General features: G+C 41.1%; 1 protein-coding gene across 6 annotated transcripts in view; it reads right to left on the bottom strand.

Moving 5' to 3' along the window:
- The window catches only part of ENTPD6 (ectonucleoside triphosphate diphosphohydrolase 6), a 227,917-nt gene that overhangs the window by 93,306 nt on the left and 119,636 nt on the right, over positions 1 to 14,975 (bottom strand). For all 6 annotated transcript variants that reach the window (XM_085612057.1, XM_085612054.1, XM_085612058.1 and 3 more), the window contains exon 8: positions 1,996 to 2,075. In XM_085612057.1, the coding sequence (XP_085468183.1) occupies positions 1,996 to 2,075 (80 nt within the window). The remainder of the gene's footprint in view (positions 1 to 1,995; positions 2,076 to 14,975) is intronic.

The raw sequence follows: 14,975 nt of genomic DNA, 5'->3' as shown, positions 1-14,975 counted from the left end.
CTGGGTGAAATTTCTTAAAAAAATAAAATAAAAAAAGAGGTTTGTATTTTGTGTCCGGCCTGATCATTTCTCTATTTCTATCCCCATGGTAAAGGCGATCCTCTAGCGACACTGCATCACCCATAAATATATATATATATTTTTTGCAGGCACACCACGCCATTTAACTCTCCACGTGCCCCTTTTTAGTGCTACCCATTCTTTTCTGCGCCTTTGTCTTCTGTCAGTGTTTTTTTTTTCTTTTCTGACCTGCCTCTTTTATTTGGTGTCTGGGACAAAGTAGCCATAAAAAATACTACCACACCCCATTTTTTTCTGTATCACATCTTTCCTTTTTAAAATATACGTATTGATACAACGTCTAAAATATTGGGAATTGTATGAATAGATATATTTGGAAGTTTTTCTTGTTTTGTTTATGCCAGACCCAGGATTCAAACCTAGGATCTGGGGATTCAAATAAAGGACACACTATTAAAACCTGGGTCACTTTTCCATGAAAATCTCCACATTTTCGTGGAAATGGTCTTTCGACATTATGTCATTTCTACAAATTGGAGATTCTTTGTCCTAGTTTCATCAGGCTAGCTCGTGTCAAAATAAAGGAATACCGTTTTGAGTCTAATGCAATGCATATCTAAATCTAATACAGTCCCTTCTCCCTGTGCACCAGAGGGTGTGAATTGTTAAATGTTCACTAAGGGACAAACACCGGCCTGATTCACAAAGCCTTTTTTGTCAAAAACCTATGTTTACTACTGAAAATGTATCAATTTAAGCCTGTCGGTAGCCACAAAAGGGTATTCGCAGATGTATATAAATTCTGTGCTCCAGAACGGTGTGCCTTGACTGTATGAAATGAAACAGTAGTAAATACCAAGCAAGCTGTCAGGAGTGACCGGTTCAAGATGTAGTAGGTTTTCAAAGTTTGCGAACACACACAAACAGGAGAGTTTCTGGACTTTCACGAACTCCTCCCAGACCCTGTTCCTTCATTGGTCTTAGAATTGTTATGCAAAAAATTCGAGTAAAAATCCTTTCCAAGGTGGGAAGGAGAACAGATCACCAGATTTCGTGGGAGTGCAGGTGATGGGGCTTCTCCTCAGTAAGAAAAGTTTTAAGGTGGGGGGGGGGGCAAACAAAACAGCAGTGATGCCTTTCCTCGATGTGTAATTTCACCTTGCATATAATTACATATTGAGAAAATAGAAACATTAAAAAAATTAGTACAGCGTCACCAATAGTACGCCTGCAAATCTGCGGCGGGCACAGATAATGCTGCCAATGTTTGTGACTTACAAAAAGACGTAAATCTGCATAAGCTACCTTTTACAGAAGATTTGCAGCTTTTTTTTAATGACTTTGGCCCATATTTATTTGTTTCCTAAAGCCTACCTTGCAGTGTTTGAACCACACTTTTAGCCCCATTGCAGCTCTGATTCTCCAATCTCCATTCACAAAGCAACATATTAAGTACTGTTTCACCAACAGCATTACGTTTTTCTTTACACTGCATTCAAGTAGGCACATTTATCATGATTTTTTTTAAAAAACATATACGCTTTTATTGAACTTTGGAAAAATATGAGACAGTTCCATTTTAATGTCTCACTTGTGCAGAGAGACCTATGTACCAGAGTTAGCACTGTCGATAAAAACAAAAAACTAGGATGAGTGGAATGCTCGACTCAATCCCAGGCACTGGCAACTACTGGGGGCCACATTCCAGTCCAATGTGTTTTTTGTCCACGATGCCACTCCACACAGGGACTAGGTATGTGCAAACCAGATTTGGTACAGCTGCTTTAGGTACAGCTAAGCCCAATCAGTCGGGTCCACTGCACAAGGGAGCACTTGAAACCACCAGACCAATGTTGGCGTTAATGGTCCTCATAAGTGACGTTACTATGGACTGAACAAAACCCTAATCCAGCATCAAGTACCATGGAGCTTTTTCAAACAAGGTTGTTTGTAAGGGGTAAACTAATAACAAACCTGTAGGAGTAGAGTCTGTACGTAGTGTTAAACATCTGAAAAGAAGTGACGTAGCCCTCGGGAGATGATTGGAGAGTTTTCTGTAAACCAAAAAAACATGAATGAAGAACTTAATTTCACTGTCGGATGTAGACTGATGCTGCAGCAAACCATAATACTATTTGAGAGAAACACAGCCACAGCAGTGGGCATTGATGAGCAACTATTAATAGCAAATACGCCAATTTATCTTTTCAATTACACAGGTAGGTGGCTGAGATTATCTACACAAATCCCTCTTTCATAGACAAAAGAAGCAGGGCATAGTCCCCGCTTCTTTTTTTTATGAAAAAGGTAATTGTCTCTTCCAGTTTGCTTTATCTTTCCAATTTCTCTAGGCTGTGCGTTCTGCTTTATTAACCTGATATGTATGCTTTATTTGGCAAACTGATGGCCCAAGAAGGCGACATAATGATTAACCCCTTCAGTGCCACGCCCTTTCCCCCTCCTGTGCCGGGCGTTGTATTAGTGGGTGGGGTTCATGACAAGATAGTCTCGTCATGGGCACAGCGCAACCGTGCTCCATGACGAGACTATCTCGTCATGGGCACAGAAGAGGTTAAGAATCTCAGTAAATGAAGCAGCACTGCTTTGGTCAATGCCTCCATATCAACAAATACACCTGCCTCACCGATATCCTGCCTAGTTGCAACCAATATCAAGTTTTTGTCATGTGATGGGTCTGTCTGATGCAGGGGTTCTCCAACCTATTCTGTAATAAGAGCTACTTATGTCCAATGAAACTTCGAGAGCTACTTTTTAAATTAGTTTTGTAAAAGGGACCACATAATACAAGATTACATTAGTGGCTACCATATGCAAGATTACAAGCAGTGATCACCTCAATGCATCAGGAATGGTTGCCAGCAGAAATGTAAAAAAGGCTTTGTCAATATGGGATGCCTCTACATGGGCAATACATAACAGCCATAGCTACAATGCCTCTGGCACTGAGGTAATACCATTTGTAACACATCTCTCCAATGCCATATAATTCAAAACTCAAATATCATTTTTAAATAGATTTTGGAAATGTATCTCTTTTTCTACAAATATCAGCTTATGAGTTCTGAAAATAAACACATTTTCCTATTCAATATACAATCTCAATTTGGTAGATGTATATTAATTCACCCAAGCAATAGCGTCTAATTTTGCACGCAGGTAGCTGGAGAGCTACTAGTAGGTCACGAGCTACTCACTGGAGAAGTCCGATCTGATGCAGTCAAACAGAACTGTTTAGCTATTTGACACATGATTGGTGTTCGTCAACACTCGGGTCCAGCATCGGTATTATATACCTGTAATTGTGTATGCCCGTGATTGACTTTCAAAACACGTGACTAAATTACACTTCTATCACTTCAATTCAAAAACTTTATTTGGGTGCGTGTTTGGGTACTAAATCAAGCAATGCAAAGCCTTTGTTTATAGGTATGTTGTAACAGTAATTTACACGCGTTCATAATTAAATGATTGCAGCGGCAAATCAAAGTTAAATACTTTCAACATACTGAGTTTATTTTTTTATTTTGATTTATCGGTGCAACGTTACTTTCAATTCTACTTTACTTTCAAAATACTCCCTTATAAAAACGGCTGTATGCCAGTTTCATGTTTCAGACAAACACCCACATAAAGCCTCTAGGAAATACACAGAAAGGTGAGTTTATATTTACATCTCCCCTTGACATAATATTTCATCCTTTCACTTGATTTTCGATTGTTACATCCATCAAATAGAAGGATGACCATCGCATGGAAACAACAGTGACTACGTTATATTTACCAACATACATTTCCTTTATATACCTTTTATTAATCTCTTTCACGTGATGGAACAAGAAATATATAGTGGAAACAAACATACTCAGCAGAAACATATACATTGTTCCATGCAAGCAAGGATTCCACAATAACAAAAAACAATTGCTTACATTATGCCAAATAATGCAAATAACATTGTTATTACATTATTACATGATGCCATTTGTAAGCGGTGAACTGCTGTGGAGATGTTGCTTCTCTATGTGGATGGGTATCTGCAGCGCTGCGTTCAGAGCTCGGGACCTTGGAGGGGCAAGGGCACATTACACGCTCTGCTGGTTATGCTGCGAGGAGGGCAGGCCTCACCTGGAACCAAGTGCACATGGCTGCGCTGATGTGCCATTAGCATTTACAACGCCTATAGACATTAGCATTAACAACGCCTAGCTCTCGGATTACAGAGACCTATTGGCTTTGCCAATTCTTTTTTTATTAGAGACAGCGCAACCAATTATTTCTGTGGTGCTCACACATTGTCATCCAGTTAAATGAAGTATTTGAGTTGCAACACCATTTCAATGTCAGAAAAGATAACGTTCTACGCACATTCTTCGGGGCTCATTTATGAGCCCCTGCGTCACTTTTGCGCCACCGGTGCGTCACTTTTTGTGATGCACCAGTGGCGTAAAACATGCGCCATGATGCGCCATATTTACAAAGTGACGCATCTACCTAGATGCGTCACTTTGCAAACCCCTGCGCTACATTATACCTGCGTCAGGTATAATGTATGCAGGGTGGGCGTTCCCACGTAAGTAAGCATCGTAGAAGTGACGCAGTGAAATCTACGAGATTTCACTGCACCACTTCTAGGGTGCAAATGCGTCAATATCTTACGCCTGCCTCACAGCTGGCGTAAGACTGACGCAGGCCCTATCACATGGGGCTTGCCCCATGTGAAAGGACACATTGCTGGAGTTGCGTCACTTTTGTGACACACTCCAGCAATGCGTCACTTTTGCGCCTACAGATACGTCAGAAATACTGACGTATCTGTGACTCCTTGCGACATGATGCGTCATACTGTAAATATGACGCATCACTGGAGTCGCAGGGAGGGCGCAGTGAAAAGTGACGCATCACTGTTTTCACGCAGTGATGCGTCACTTTTCATAAATGAGGCCCTATATTTTTTAAAAGGTCCATGTACAGCCTACAACAGAATTGTTTTGTCCAGCAGGTCGCCCAGACGCACCACCTATTTCTGAGGGTGCAATGTGACACTGAATGTATGCTAATCCATGCCAAAACATAAATGGTGCAAGCATGTCTATGGTTTTCAGCTCCCAAATTTTACTGTACAAAGTGACTCAAAAAATCTGAACCTGGATTTTGGCAAGTAACAAAAAAAAGTGCAGAGGGTAAGGAAAACTCATGAGAACCAACTTTACCAAAGTCTAACAAAGCTTCCTTTTAAAGGATGCTATCACTAAATTAGATTGGTCATCTTTGAAAGATTCCCCCGTAATACCTAAACAATTTAACTCGAGGGGGGCACAAAAAGCATTAAAGAAAATCTGCCCGAAATCATTTGCGCTTATCAATAACCCAAATTTTCTGTGACTGTCTCAGAATACAGAAGTAATATTTGTAAATGTATTAAACAGTGACCAAGTTGCTTCCTTACAAATTTTCTTTATGAAAAAGGTAGCAACCGCTTTGCCTTTTGTCGGATGTACAGTAATCCCACAAAGTTGTGTTAGTAACTTTTATAACACTCAATACAAGTGACACTCCACTAGCATTGCTAATTTATCATTTGCCAATACATCCTTGGAAGCATTACAATAGGCCTCATTAGCTGGTTGGAAAATAAGCATTGGCATAGCCAATAGGTCTCTCCTATGCGAGAACAATTGGCTTTGTCAATGTGTTTTTTAGCTATTTTGTAAAGCAGGGGAGGCTGCTGGGCAGCATAGTTAAAAGTATATCCAAATAAAATAGAAGAACGCTATGATGCGGTAAATGGTGGCCATGTTGTAGTGTTTTTTCTTTACTTTTAGCCATGTTACGGAGTAGCCCTGCTGCTGTATATCATGGCAAAAAAATATTTACAAAGCTCCAGTGTAAGGGGAAAGTCATTTGGATCTGTCAGTGTTTTTATTTCTTGTGGCTTGTCCGACGTGAGGGGCAAGCAATGCAGTACAGTGGGTGAGAAGGGTGGGATGGGCAAGCATCACAAGAGTAGGGCAAGCTAGACCACAAATGGCAGGAGGAAGAATGGAGGGAGCAAACAAGAGCACAGAAAGCGAGTGGAGGGTGGGAGGGGCAGTCCAAGCCCTGACTGGGGACGGCAGGATGGAGCAAGCTACGCCATGGACAGCGGGAGGAGAAAGGCAGCAAACAAACAAACATACAGAGTGGGGAGACAGACTGCAAACACATGAACGCTTATGGACTGCTTCAACTGGACTAATAAAAAAGTACCCCATAAGCGCTTGACCAATGGAAGGATTCTGGCATTAGACAGGTAGCTATACTTGGTCCAAGCTCCACCAAACGCACAAACACACACAGAGAACATGAAATCAGGAGACGCTCACAAAGGAGAAGCAAGTGAATGAGAGTGGCATTGAAGCCAACCAACGGTAAGTAATCGTCAGGCTCTAAACTCTAAGTTTTTATTTTTTAGTTGACAAAATAGATCTTCAGCGACAGCGCAGAATGGGGTGCAGGAGGTAAAGAGCAAGCAACAAAGCAGGGCGAGACGGACCGAGTAATGAATAGGAGTGGACAAGCAGCAACACAGCATGGGACGTGGGGGGGAGACGGCCTGTAAACACATGCACTTGTTATAGCATGCTGCAACTAAAAGACAAAAAGAGCTGCAAAATTGCCAGCAGTGGAAGGACACTGGGCAAAGAAGCAGTACTTTGGCCATGCTCCAATTGCTTCTTTAATGGGTGGTACAATGAGCGCTGTAGGCACAATAGTAGCATTTAATATGCAGGCCCTAGGTACATGCAGTACCCCCATACTAGGGACTTACAAGTAAATTAAATATGTCAATGTAGGCCAATTATACAATGTTTTAAGGGAAGATCACAAGCACGTTAGTACTGGTTTGCAGTGGGAATGTTCACAAAGTCCTAATATCAACAAAAAAGACATTCAGAAAACAGGAGGGGTGAAGGCGAAAAGTTCGGGGGTAACCAAATCCAACAGTCATGCTTATGGAAGAAGTATTATCATGTCTGAGAAGCTCACAGAGGGTCAAGTAGCTGGGAGGAGACGGTGTGGCACAATGGAAAAGACCAAAGGCAGTTAAGGAATGGGATTCACATGGTGGAATGTCCCAAAGAGGGTCCTATCAGTGGGAGAATGAATCATGTGGTTCAGAAGCGGATAGTGGGTCATGCTTATGGAAGGAAACCATGTTTGAAAGAGAAAGAATCGCGTCCAAAGAACCTTAAGAAAGATTTTTAAAAAACAGGGACTGATGACTGCAGACATGCTCATTAGAGATGGGATCATGTAGCGACTGGTGAGTCACTAAAAGGACGCTTAATTTTCTGAGCAAGAACGACCCAGCATACAGGCACCACAGATACACCACTGATCAAGTAGTGTTTAAGTACCAACATCTGGCAGTTTCTGTCACATATTCAATGGTAGACTGATTTAATAATTGCAGAAAATGTTCATAGTTTAAAGAAGGCAAATATTTGTATTGCACCCGATTGCCTCATAGGCAACTTTTCAGTGCTTTCAGCTGCTATCTGGCCGATTAAGGCCCTGTTAGATAAAGTGATTTTCTCAGGACGAGGGGGACAGCTCAGAGCAGGGATGTCCAATGAATTTCCAAAAGGGCCAGACCTATGGAAGATTTACATGACATCAAATAACATATTTACATATGAGGAGTCTGACTGAAACTCATTTAAATATTCTGTGATTATCCTTACAGTATGGCATGTATCTAGCACCTCTCCTGTGGAGAAATTAGCTATTAGGAAATAAAGCAATGCTTGCTTGAACCATAACACTTCTGTACAATCTTGAGAAGGATAACAACCGAACAAACAATTGTTTTCGTAGTATTTAAAACTCAATAGAACCAAATACATATGAGCATGTGACTGCCTTCCTGCTTAGGTATAATGGTCAATGAGTTTAATATGAACTTCTGAGACTTGATGTGATCTGCAGATTTCCAATAAGAATCCCGGCAGTAGTGCCTAAAAAAGCGAGACCGGGTGTTTCTAAGCACTATGCATTGTGCACAGGAACCACTCTGGGTTTGAATAAAATAAACCAGCAGCAAGTTGTATGTTATAAAAAATGTGTGGGGAAGGGTTATTGTATGGGTCTGTAGTGCAGCTGCTCTTTCTCCAGGTTCCTCAGCTGATGCGCGCTTCTTTGTCCTATATTCTTACCTTAAATTGCGGCATTGTTTTAAAAGCATTGTGATATGTTTATGATTAGAGAGTCCTCATAAAGTCAGCCAGTATAACGGAAATGGAATGGAATCCAGGTCCTACATATACAAACATGTTAAAACTTCTTACGAAACTTACATTATAGGATTACATGAAAAGTGATATGAATAAATCATTAAAAAGGGGTTAAAAATACATATTTTTTCTATGTCTACTAGAACCCAGCAAGGAAAAACAAGAAGACAGAATGTGAGCAATAGAAGACGACGACTACAGAAGACAAAGAGAAAAAGACAACAAGATAAGTATAAAAAAGAGGAGTTGGAGGAAAATGATGGAAAGGGGTCTAGAAGGAACAGAAAAACTGCAGGGGGGGAGACGAAGGGGCAAGTGCCTCACCAGACCGCAGGGTACAGGAAGAGTGGGGGAGAGAAATGTTAGTCAATGAAGGCTAAGGGAGGTAGTAATATAGGTAAGAAAGGGTTTCTCTTTCCCTTAATTAAAAAATAAAAGAGACACAGGGCAGGTGAAGGAAGCAAACGGCCAGACGGAGAATCTATAAAGATGGCAGCATTTAAAGGGGAGGTAAAGGGTATGAAACCCCCTAATATTTTTTTTTAAAAAAACAGAGATAACGAAAAACGAAATTGGGGAAACATCCTGACTACAAAGGGTCGTTTGAACTGTTTCCTCAAGAATGTTTTTCAGCAGCTTCACATACAACTAGCTGACAAAGTCCGAAGGTCTCTACTCAACAATATGGTTAAAGTTACTACACCAGAAAAAAGGCCAGGCACCTTTTTTTTTGCAAGCAACTACTGAGGGCTATTGTTATGCTTACAAGAACTTAACTACAACTGATAAACTAGCTACTTTAGTAGATTGACATTTGTATCGAGAGTGATATTCAAGTTACTAACAGGACTTTACCTTATGGGGATTACTGCATATTCTACCAACGGCAAAGCAGCCACTACCTCTTCCATAGAGGACCTTTGTAGGGAAGCAACTTGGTATCTGTTTCATACATTTACATATATTACATCCCGGATTTTGAGGTAGAGAATTACTTTGTGTCACAGCAATGTAAAATCCCAAATGAAGAATTCACCAGTTGGGTCAATAATAAAATCAAGTCCCAATGCACTCTAAGATACTTTACAGGGGGAAGTCTGTGCATTCTAGACATTGAGACACCACAGAAAGATCAAACAATAAATGCTAATGAGTGGAGACTTGTAACCCTGTATTAATCAATTATAATGGAAAGTCCAAATTAGCCGACAAAGAATAGAGACTACACCAGCTTTCAAATCTCAGCAGCTTTTTAGCATAAAAACAGTAAATAGCAGGAGCGGCCCATGCAAGTAAGAGTGGTGAGGCGGGGTGGGGGGAGGGACTCGACAGACGGGCGATGAGGGCAAATTATTTATGTATTTAATTTTCCCTCCGCCTCGTCTGTTGAGTCCTGCCCTACCGCTCTTACCAGCACGGGCCGCTCCTGGTATATATACTCTTCTATAAACGGCCCTCCGTGATGTTAGTAATCTCGTCAGTTACACCATGGCTCTTAAATGTCAGCCTTTCAGAAGCCTAAAAGTCGAGTTGTAGACTGTACAGGTCCATGAGCAGTATCCACCCTCCCTCTGCCTTCATCCAGTTAAAGGATCTATTCATCACATCCTGCTGAGCCAGTGTGGGGTTTCCCAAAATCATGACTGACTGAAATACAACTGTGCCACGGACAATTCGCACAACTGAAGAGAGTAGGAAGACATAAACAAAACTTCCACAGGACAAACACTGCATCACCCAGAGAGGTTCTGCTTGGAGTAAAATGTCTGGCACTTCCACATCTGACCAGAAGCAGGGAGATCCACTGTTTAATCAACAGCTATTCCTTAAAAAGAAATCTGGATGAAGCCAAATCAGAGCATTCATCCTGATACTGTTTTTACCGTCACTTAAGCAGCACGGAAGGAAATGTCTCTCACAATAGAAACACCTCCTTACGCACCTTCAGGAAGCCTGCTCCTTCTACATACTCCTCTAGTCAAGTGCATAGTGGTGTCGGTGTCTGTAATCAGATTCACATACTTCCGTACACTTTTGCATGGACTCCACTTTGTTCCACACGATGCACTACAGAATAGCGATGGTAGTGTCAGTAAGCATAAATTACATTCCCTGCACTGGGTGATGGAAACACAACCACAAGCAGCCAAAATGGCTTAGTGTTGCAACAGATTGCTTTTGAAGTGTACCTCTCTTTCTGATAAGAGGTGTTCACACTTGGATCCTTAAAGTGAGCCCGACAACATGCCAATGATTTATCTATCGCAACCTGAAACGGATTGTCAAAGAACATCAACTGTGCCTGAAAAATAGATTTTCATCTTCAAACCACCAGAAAATATTCCTTTTAGATATTATCACTGTTCCTCTAGTCATAGCTTCCACACATAATTCACTGAGACAAATGTTTAAAATAGTTACAGACTTGTTTTACCTACTTCTGTTTCTATGGCAGTTTCTGCCGCAGTTTTACCTACTTCTGTTTATACTCCCTCTGTGAGCCTCTGTCATAGTATTTTGAGGAAAACATCCTTAATATTTATTGTTCCTCTCACATGAAATGGTCAATTTACAAGACATTACTGGCTTATCCGATACCCCCTTAGTTCCCGGTCACAGATTTTCAAAATGTTGTCACCCTACAAGGGTATAATTTTCCATTTGTAGATTATACTTCTCGAAATGCTGCGCATAGACTATTAAGTGCACTCTCTCTAAAACTGGTGGCTACCAAGATGTTTGGAATGAAGCGGTAAGAACTGTTTGCCTGACTTGTTCCTCCTGTCTGGCCTGAAAGTCTACACACTGTAGCCTAGAAAAATTGTGAGGTATTGACCACGCAGCAGACGGACAAATTACTGCTAGTGGTATATTGCTTAGAACAGCCATTGCAGTTCCCTCTTTCTGTATAGAATGTGTTCTCAGCACAGAATGTAGAGTTTGTTTTGCCTTGGCATAACATACCTTAATGCACTTTCTGAGAAGGCTAGACTTTGAAACTGTGAAATTGGATTTTCCAAGCAGGAGGTTTGCAAATGCAACAAAGCTTTGCTTCATCTTGCGAATTAATGTGGCCCAATCAATATAATACATTACAGCCCTATCCAAATCTAATTTGTGTAATGCCCTTTTTTCCACTGTCTAGGGGTGTGGAAAGAAAATCCGCAACTCAGTGGTCTGGTTGACAAGAAATGAGGAGACCATCTTTGGCAGCAAGCAAAGATTGGTTCTTTGGGCAACTCTATCCTTGTGAACCTGGAAGAAAAGCTCCTCCACCTCCACCGTTAAGGCTACAACTGACTAACACTCTGCAAGAAAGGGATTGCCACTAGAATGTGATGAGGTTAAAAGGTGGCCCCATGAGTCTGGTGGGATCCACATGAAGGTCCCCAGTTGGGATCGGTGGAGTCCTACAGTGGAGGACTCTCGAGGCCCTCCATGAATGCTTTAATAATGGGAATTTTTTATGGAGATGTACGTTGTCTGATCTGCATGTAAGCAAAAATCCCAAATGAAGCCTAATTGATGTGTTTGGAAAGCCGGCCCCCCTTTGAAGGTGTAGCAATTAGCAGATTAGATACTGAACTGATGCCTTCAAATGCTCGGTTTGATTTTGCAGTAAGTGATAAAAGGTTTTGATTTTACTGCATAACAAGCTCCAGTGGTGGTCTGTGTTCCTTACACAGAGTGTACAAATACCCCTCAGGTAGTTGCAGGTAACCAAACTCTAAAACCTCAGGTGCCAAACAGGAAGGTTAATTTTCCTGAGATTTGGAAGCCTCAACTGACCCAATAAGGAGTTAAGAGGTCTACTTTAAGGGCAATATATCGTGTGGGTGGACAGACAATTCAGTAGCACTGATTAGCATGGTTGCTTTACACTTAACATAGTGCATCGAGAATGGGCGGCATGGACATTAGCCAAAACTGTCTCCCCACATAAGGGATCAGAGGTAGAACAGGAAAAGTGTCAGCAAATATCCCTGCGCAGTTCATTCATAGTGTATTTCCAACAGACTGCGGGTGTGGGTACCTAGAGGCAAAGCTTGAGCATTTTGAGATTTCTGAGGTGGTCAACTAATCAACTTTTGCCATCACCCACTTTGGAAGTACTGCTGAAGTACTTGAGGATTCATCTCCCACTTGTGACCAGCTGAACAGGTCTTCAAAGTGATTGTCCACCCCCTGCAGATGCTCTGTTCGGAGCTGGAGGTGCTGTTGAATGGCCCAGTGCCATATTCCCTGAGCTCATGCTGACAGCTGGAGCAAGTAAATGTACCTTTGCTTCTGGACATAGAACATGGTCTGTCCGTGCCAAAACAGTTTTGTTTTGAATGAGCATGTAAAATATTCCGAAAGCCACTTCTATTACTCTCAGCTCTAGAAATTTGATGCAACTCTTTCGTTGTACTTGCATCCAGTTACCACAAACAGTCATGTTGTTCAGATGTGTCCCCTTCCTATAAAAGAGATTTCTGTGTTAATGGTCATCTGCGGCTGTGGATCCAGAGATGGTCTGCCCAGCAGAAAGTTTTTGCAGTTAACTGTTTGAGACTGTGGTAAATCTGGGCTCCACCAAGACTAGATCTTCCTATTGATCCATTGCTTGGGACCCCTGCCTGCACAGACGCTCCTTAATGGGAGCATTTGCAACAGAGCATACGGCACTATAGCAATGCACAAGGCCATAATCCCCATCAGATTCCTGACTGTTCTTACTGTTAGTAAATGCAGTGTCTACAAAAGAGGAAGCAGACTATAAAATAAATCTATCAACAGAGTCCCTTGTATCTCGGGGGACAGAGGAATCTTCCTTTATTCAACAATTTTCTCTTACTAAAGTGGTAAGTCTTCAAAGTCATACAGAGGCAGACACTGTAACTTCAGCTGTCTGACCAGAATCCAAAGCACTGTATACAGTGGACAATGGAGTTCATCTTTCACATTCCGTTCTTGTGTTTCAAGTTGTCTTTGAAGATCCAAGGTCTCTTATTGGAGTAAATAAATGGAAAAAAGCCAACTAGAATAGAAACCTGGAAGAGAGTTATCAGCATTAAAGTTATTGAACATACCTTTTTCATTCCAGATGGACAAATACTTTGTGTTGAAGAAGTAACAGATTGGATCAGGTGAGACAGCGCCATTTATACACTAGGATAATAACATGTCCAGTCAGCATTGCACAATGCTAGTAAGTAACTCTGGGTCCGAAATGACCCCGGAGCAGTGACAGAAAATAAAATAGTTTTTTGGGTCCTAATTGCAGCTACTTTATTTAAAAATTAAATTTGCAAAGGGAAAATAATCCATTTGAACCCTCTTTACAACATTTAAAGGCAAGCTGTGTAGAAGAGAGAAATGTAGAAGTGGAGAGAAGTGGGAAATTTGTTTCTACTATATAGTGCTTCTAGAGAGGTCCTGGAACACCATCAAATCTCTTTGTGATATTGTGCTGCGGTGTCTCTCTCGTCTATATATTAAATTGTGCACCCTCACAATGTACTGTTGGAAAGCAGTAACTGGTTTGAGCTTGGGCTCAGATAATATGGTCTCTCTCATTTCCCCTCAGATATGTCACTACCATACAGTGACTTTGCAGGTCCACATACATCCGCTCAAAGCTAAACTGATGCACACAATAGCAAACTGCAAGTTGTTAATAAATCTGCCACCAAAACCCACTGAAATCCATTGACACTTAAGGTGCTTTATGATATGACTCCTGCATGTGATTTCTGTAAAATTTCAGAAATGTAGCTAGTGTAGCCAGCACAAAACAGGTCTATTCAAATACCAGAGTGGCATCCATTATAATGGTCAAGTTTCTAGAACTTTGCAGGACTACAGAATATTTAAATGAGCCAAAACACAAAATGTTGCGAAGGTGCCAAAATAGGACAATAACTCTGCAATCTTTGTCCTCCTAACATACAAACCATGACCATGTGCAGTAGGAACAAAAATGACACAGCTAAAATACAAATTAATAGAAGAAAATAAACAACTATACATTTTATGGGGCCATCAGGAGAGACTGTGTCACATGAAGGTATTATCCATAATAATGCTCCATGATATGATAGGTTTGTTTTGTACCAGAGCTGCCAGTCCAGCCAATGGCCAATTCAGATAAAAACAGATGTGTCTGCACTTTGCAAACATTGGAGATCAACAGCTGAGGGCACCCGAAAACTACAGAAGATGCAATGTGCATAAAAAAAGTGGTAAACCACAAAAAGGATAGGATTTGGTGTTAGGGCCAGAACAGTCAACTTTGGAGTCTTGCCGTTGGCTCAACATTCTGTGGTTCTGGGAAATCACTTAATCTTCCCTTGCCTAAAAAATAAATGTTACCTTGTGAAATGTAACAGGAGCTCATGTAAAGCAATCCAATACCGTTGAGCCAAGTTCAACCTATGTTTGTTCTATATTAAAGTACAAAAAATATGTATAAGCAAAGAACACCCATGCATTCCTACCCTTAAAACAGAGGGCCACAGAGCGGGATGGACTTCCAGCAAAAGTGTCAAGGAACTCTTACAAAGGAAGGAAGGACTTATGAACGGCAACAGAAAATCATAATATTTCAATCAAAGTATACCCCAAGAAATTCATTTACTGAGTCACCGAGGAACAAGCAAAGACCATGTTTTGAAACAG

This window comes from Triturus cristatus, chromosome 6, assembly GCF_964204655.1.
Source record: "Triturus cristatus chromosome 6, aTriCri1.1, whole genome shotgun sequence".
NCBI classification, from domain to species: domain Eukaryota; kingdom Metazoa; phylum Chordata; class Amphibia; order Caudata; family Salamandridae; genus Triturus; species Triturus cristatus.
This window is presented reverse-complemented; position numbering and strand designations above follow the sequence as displayed.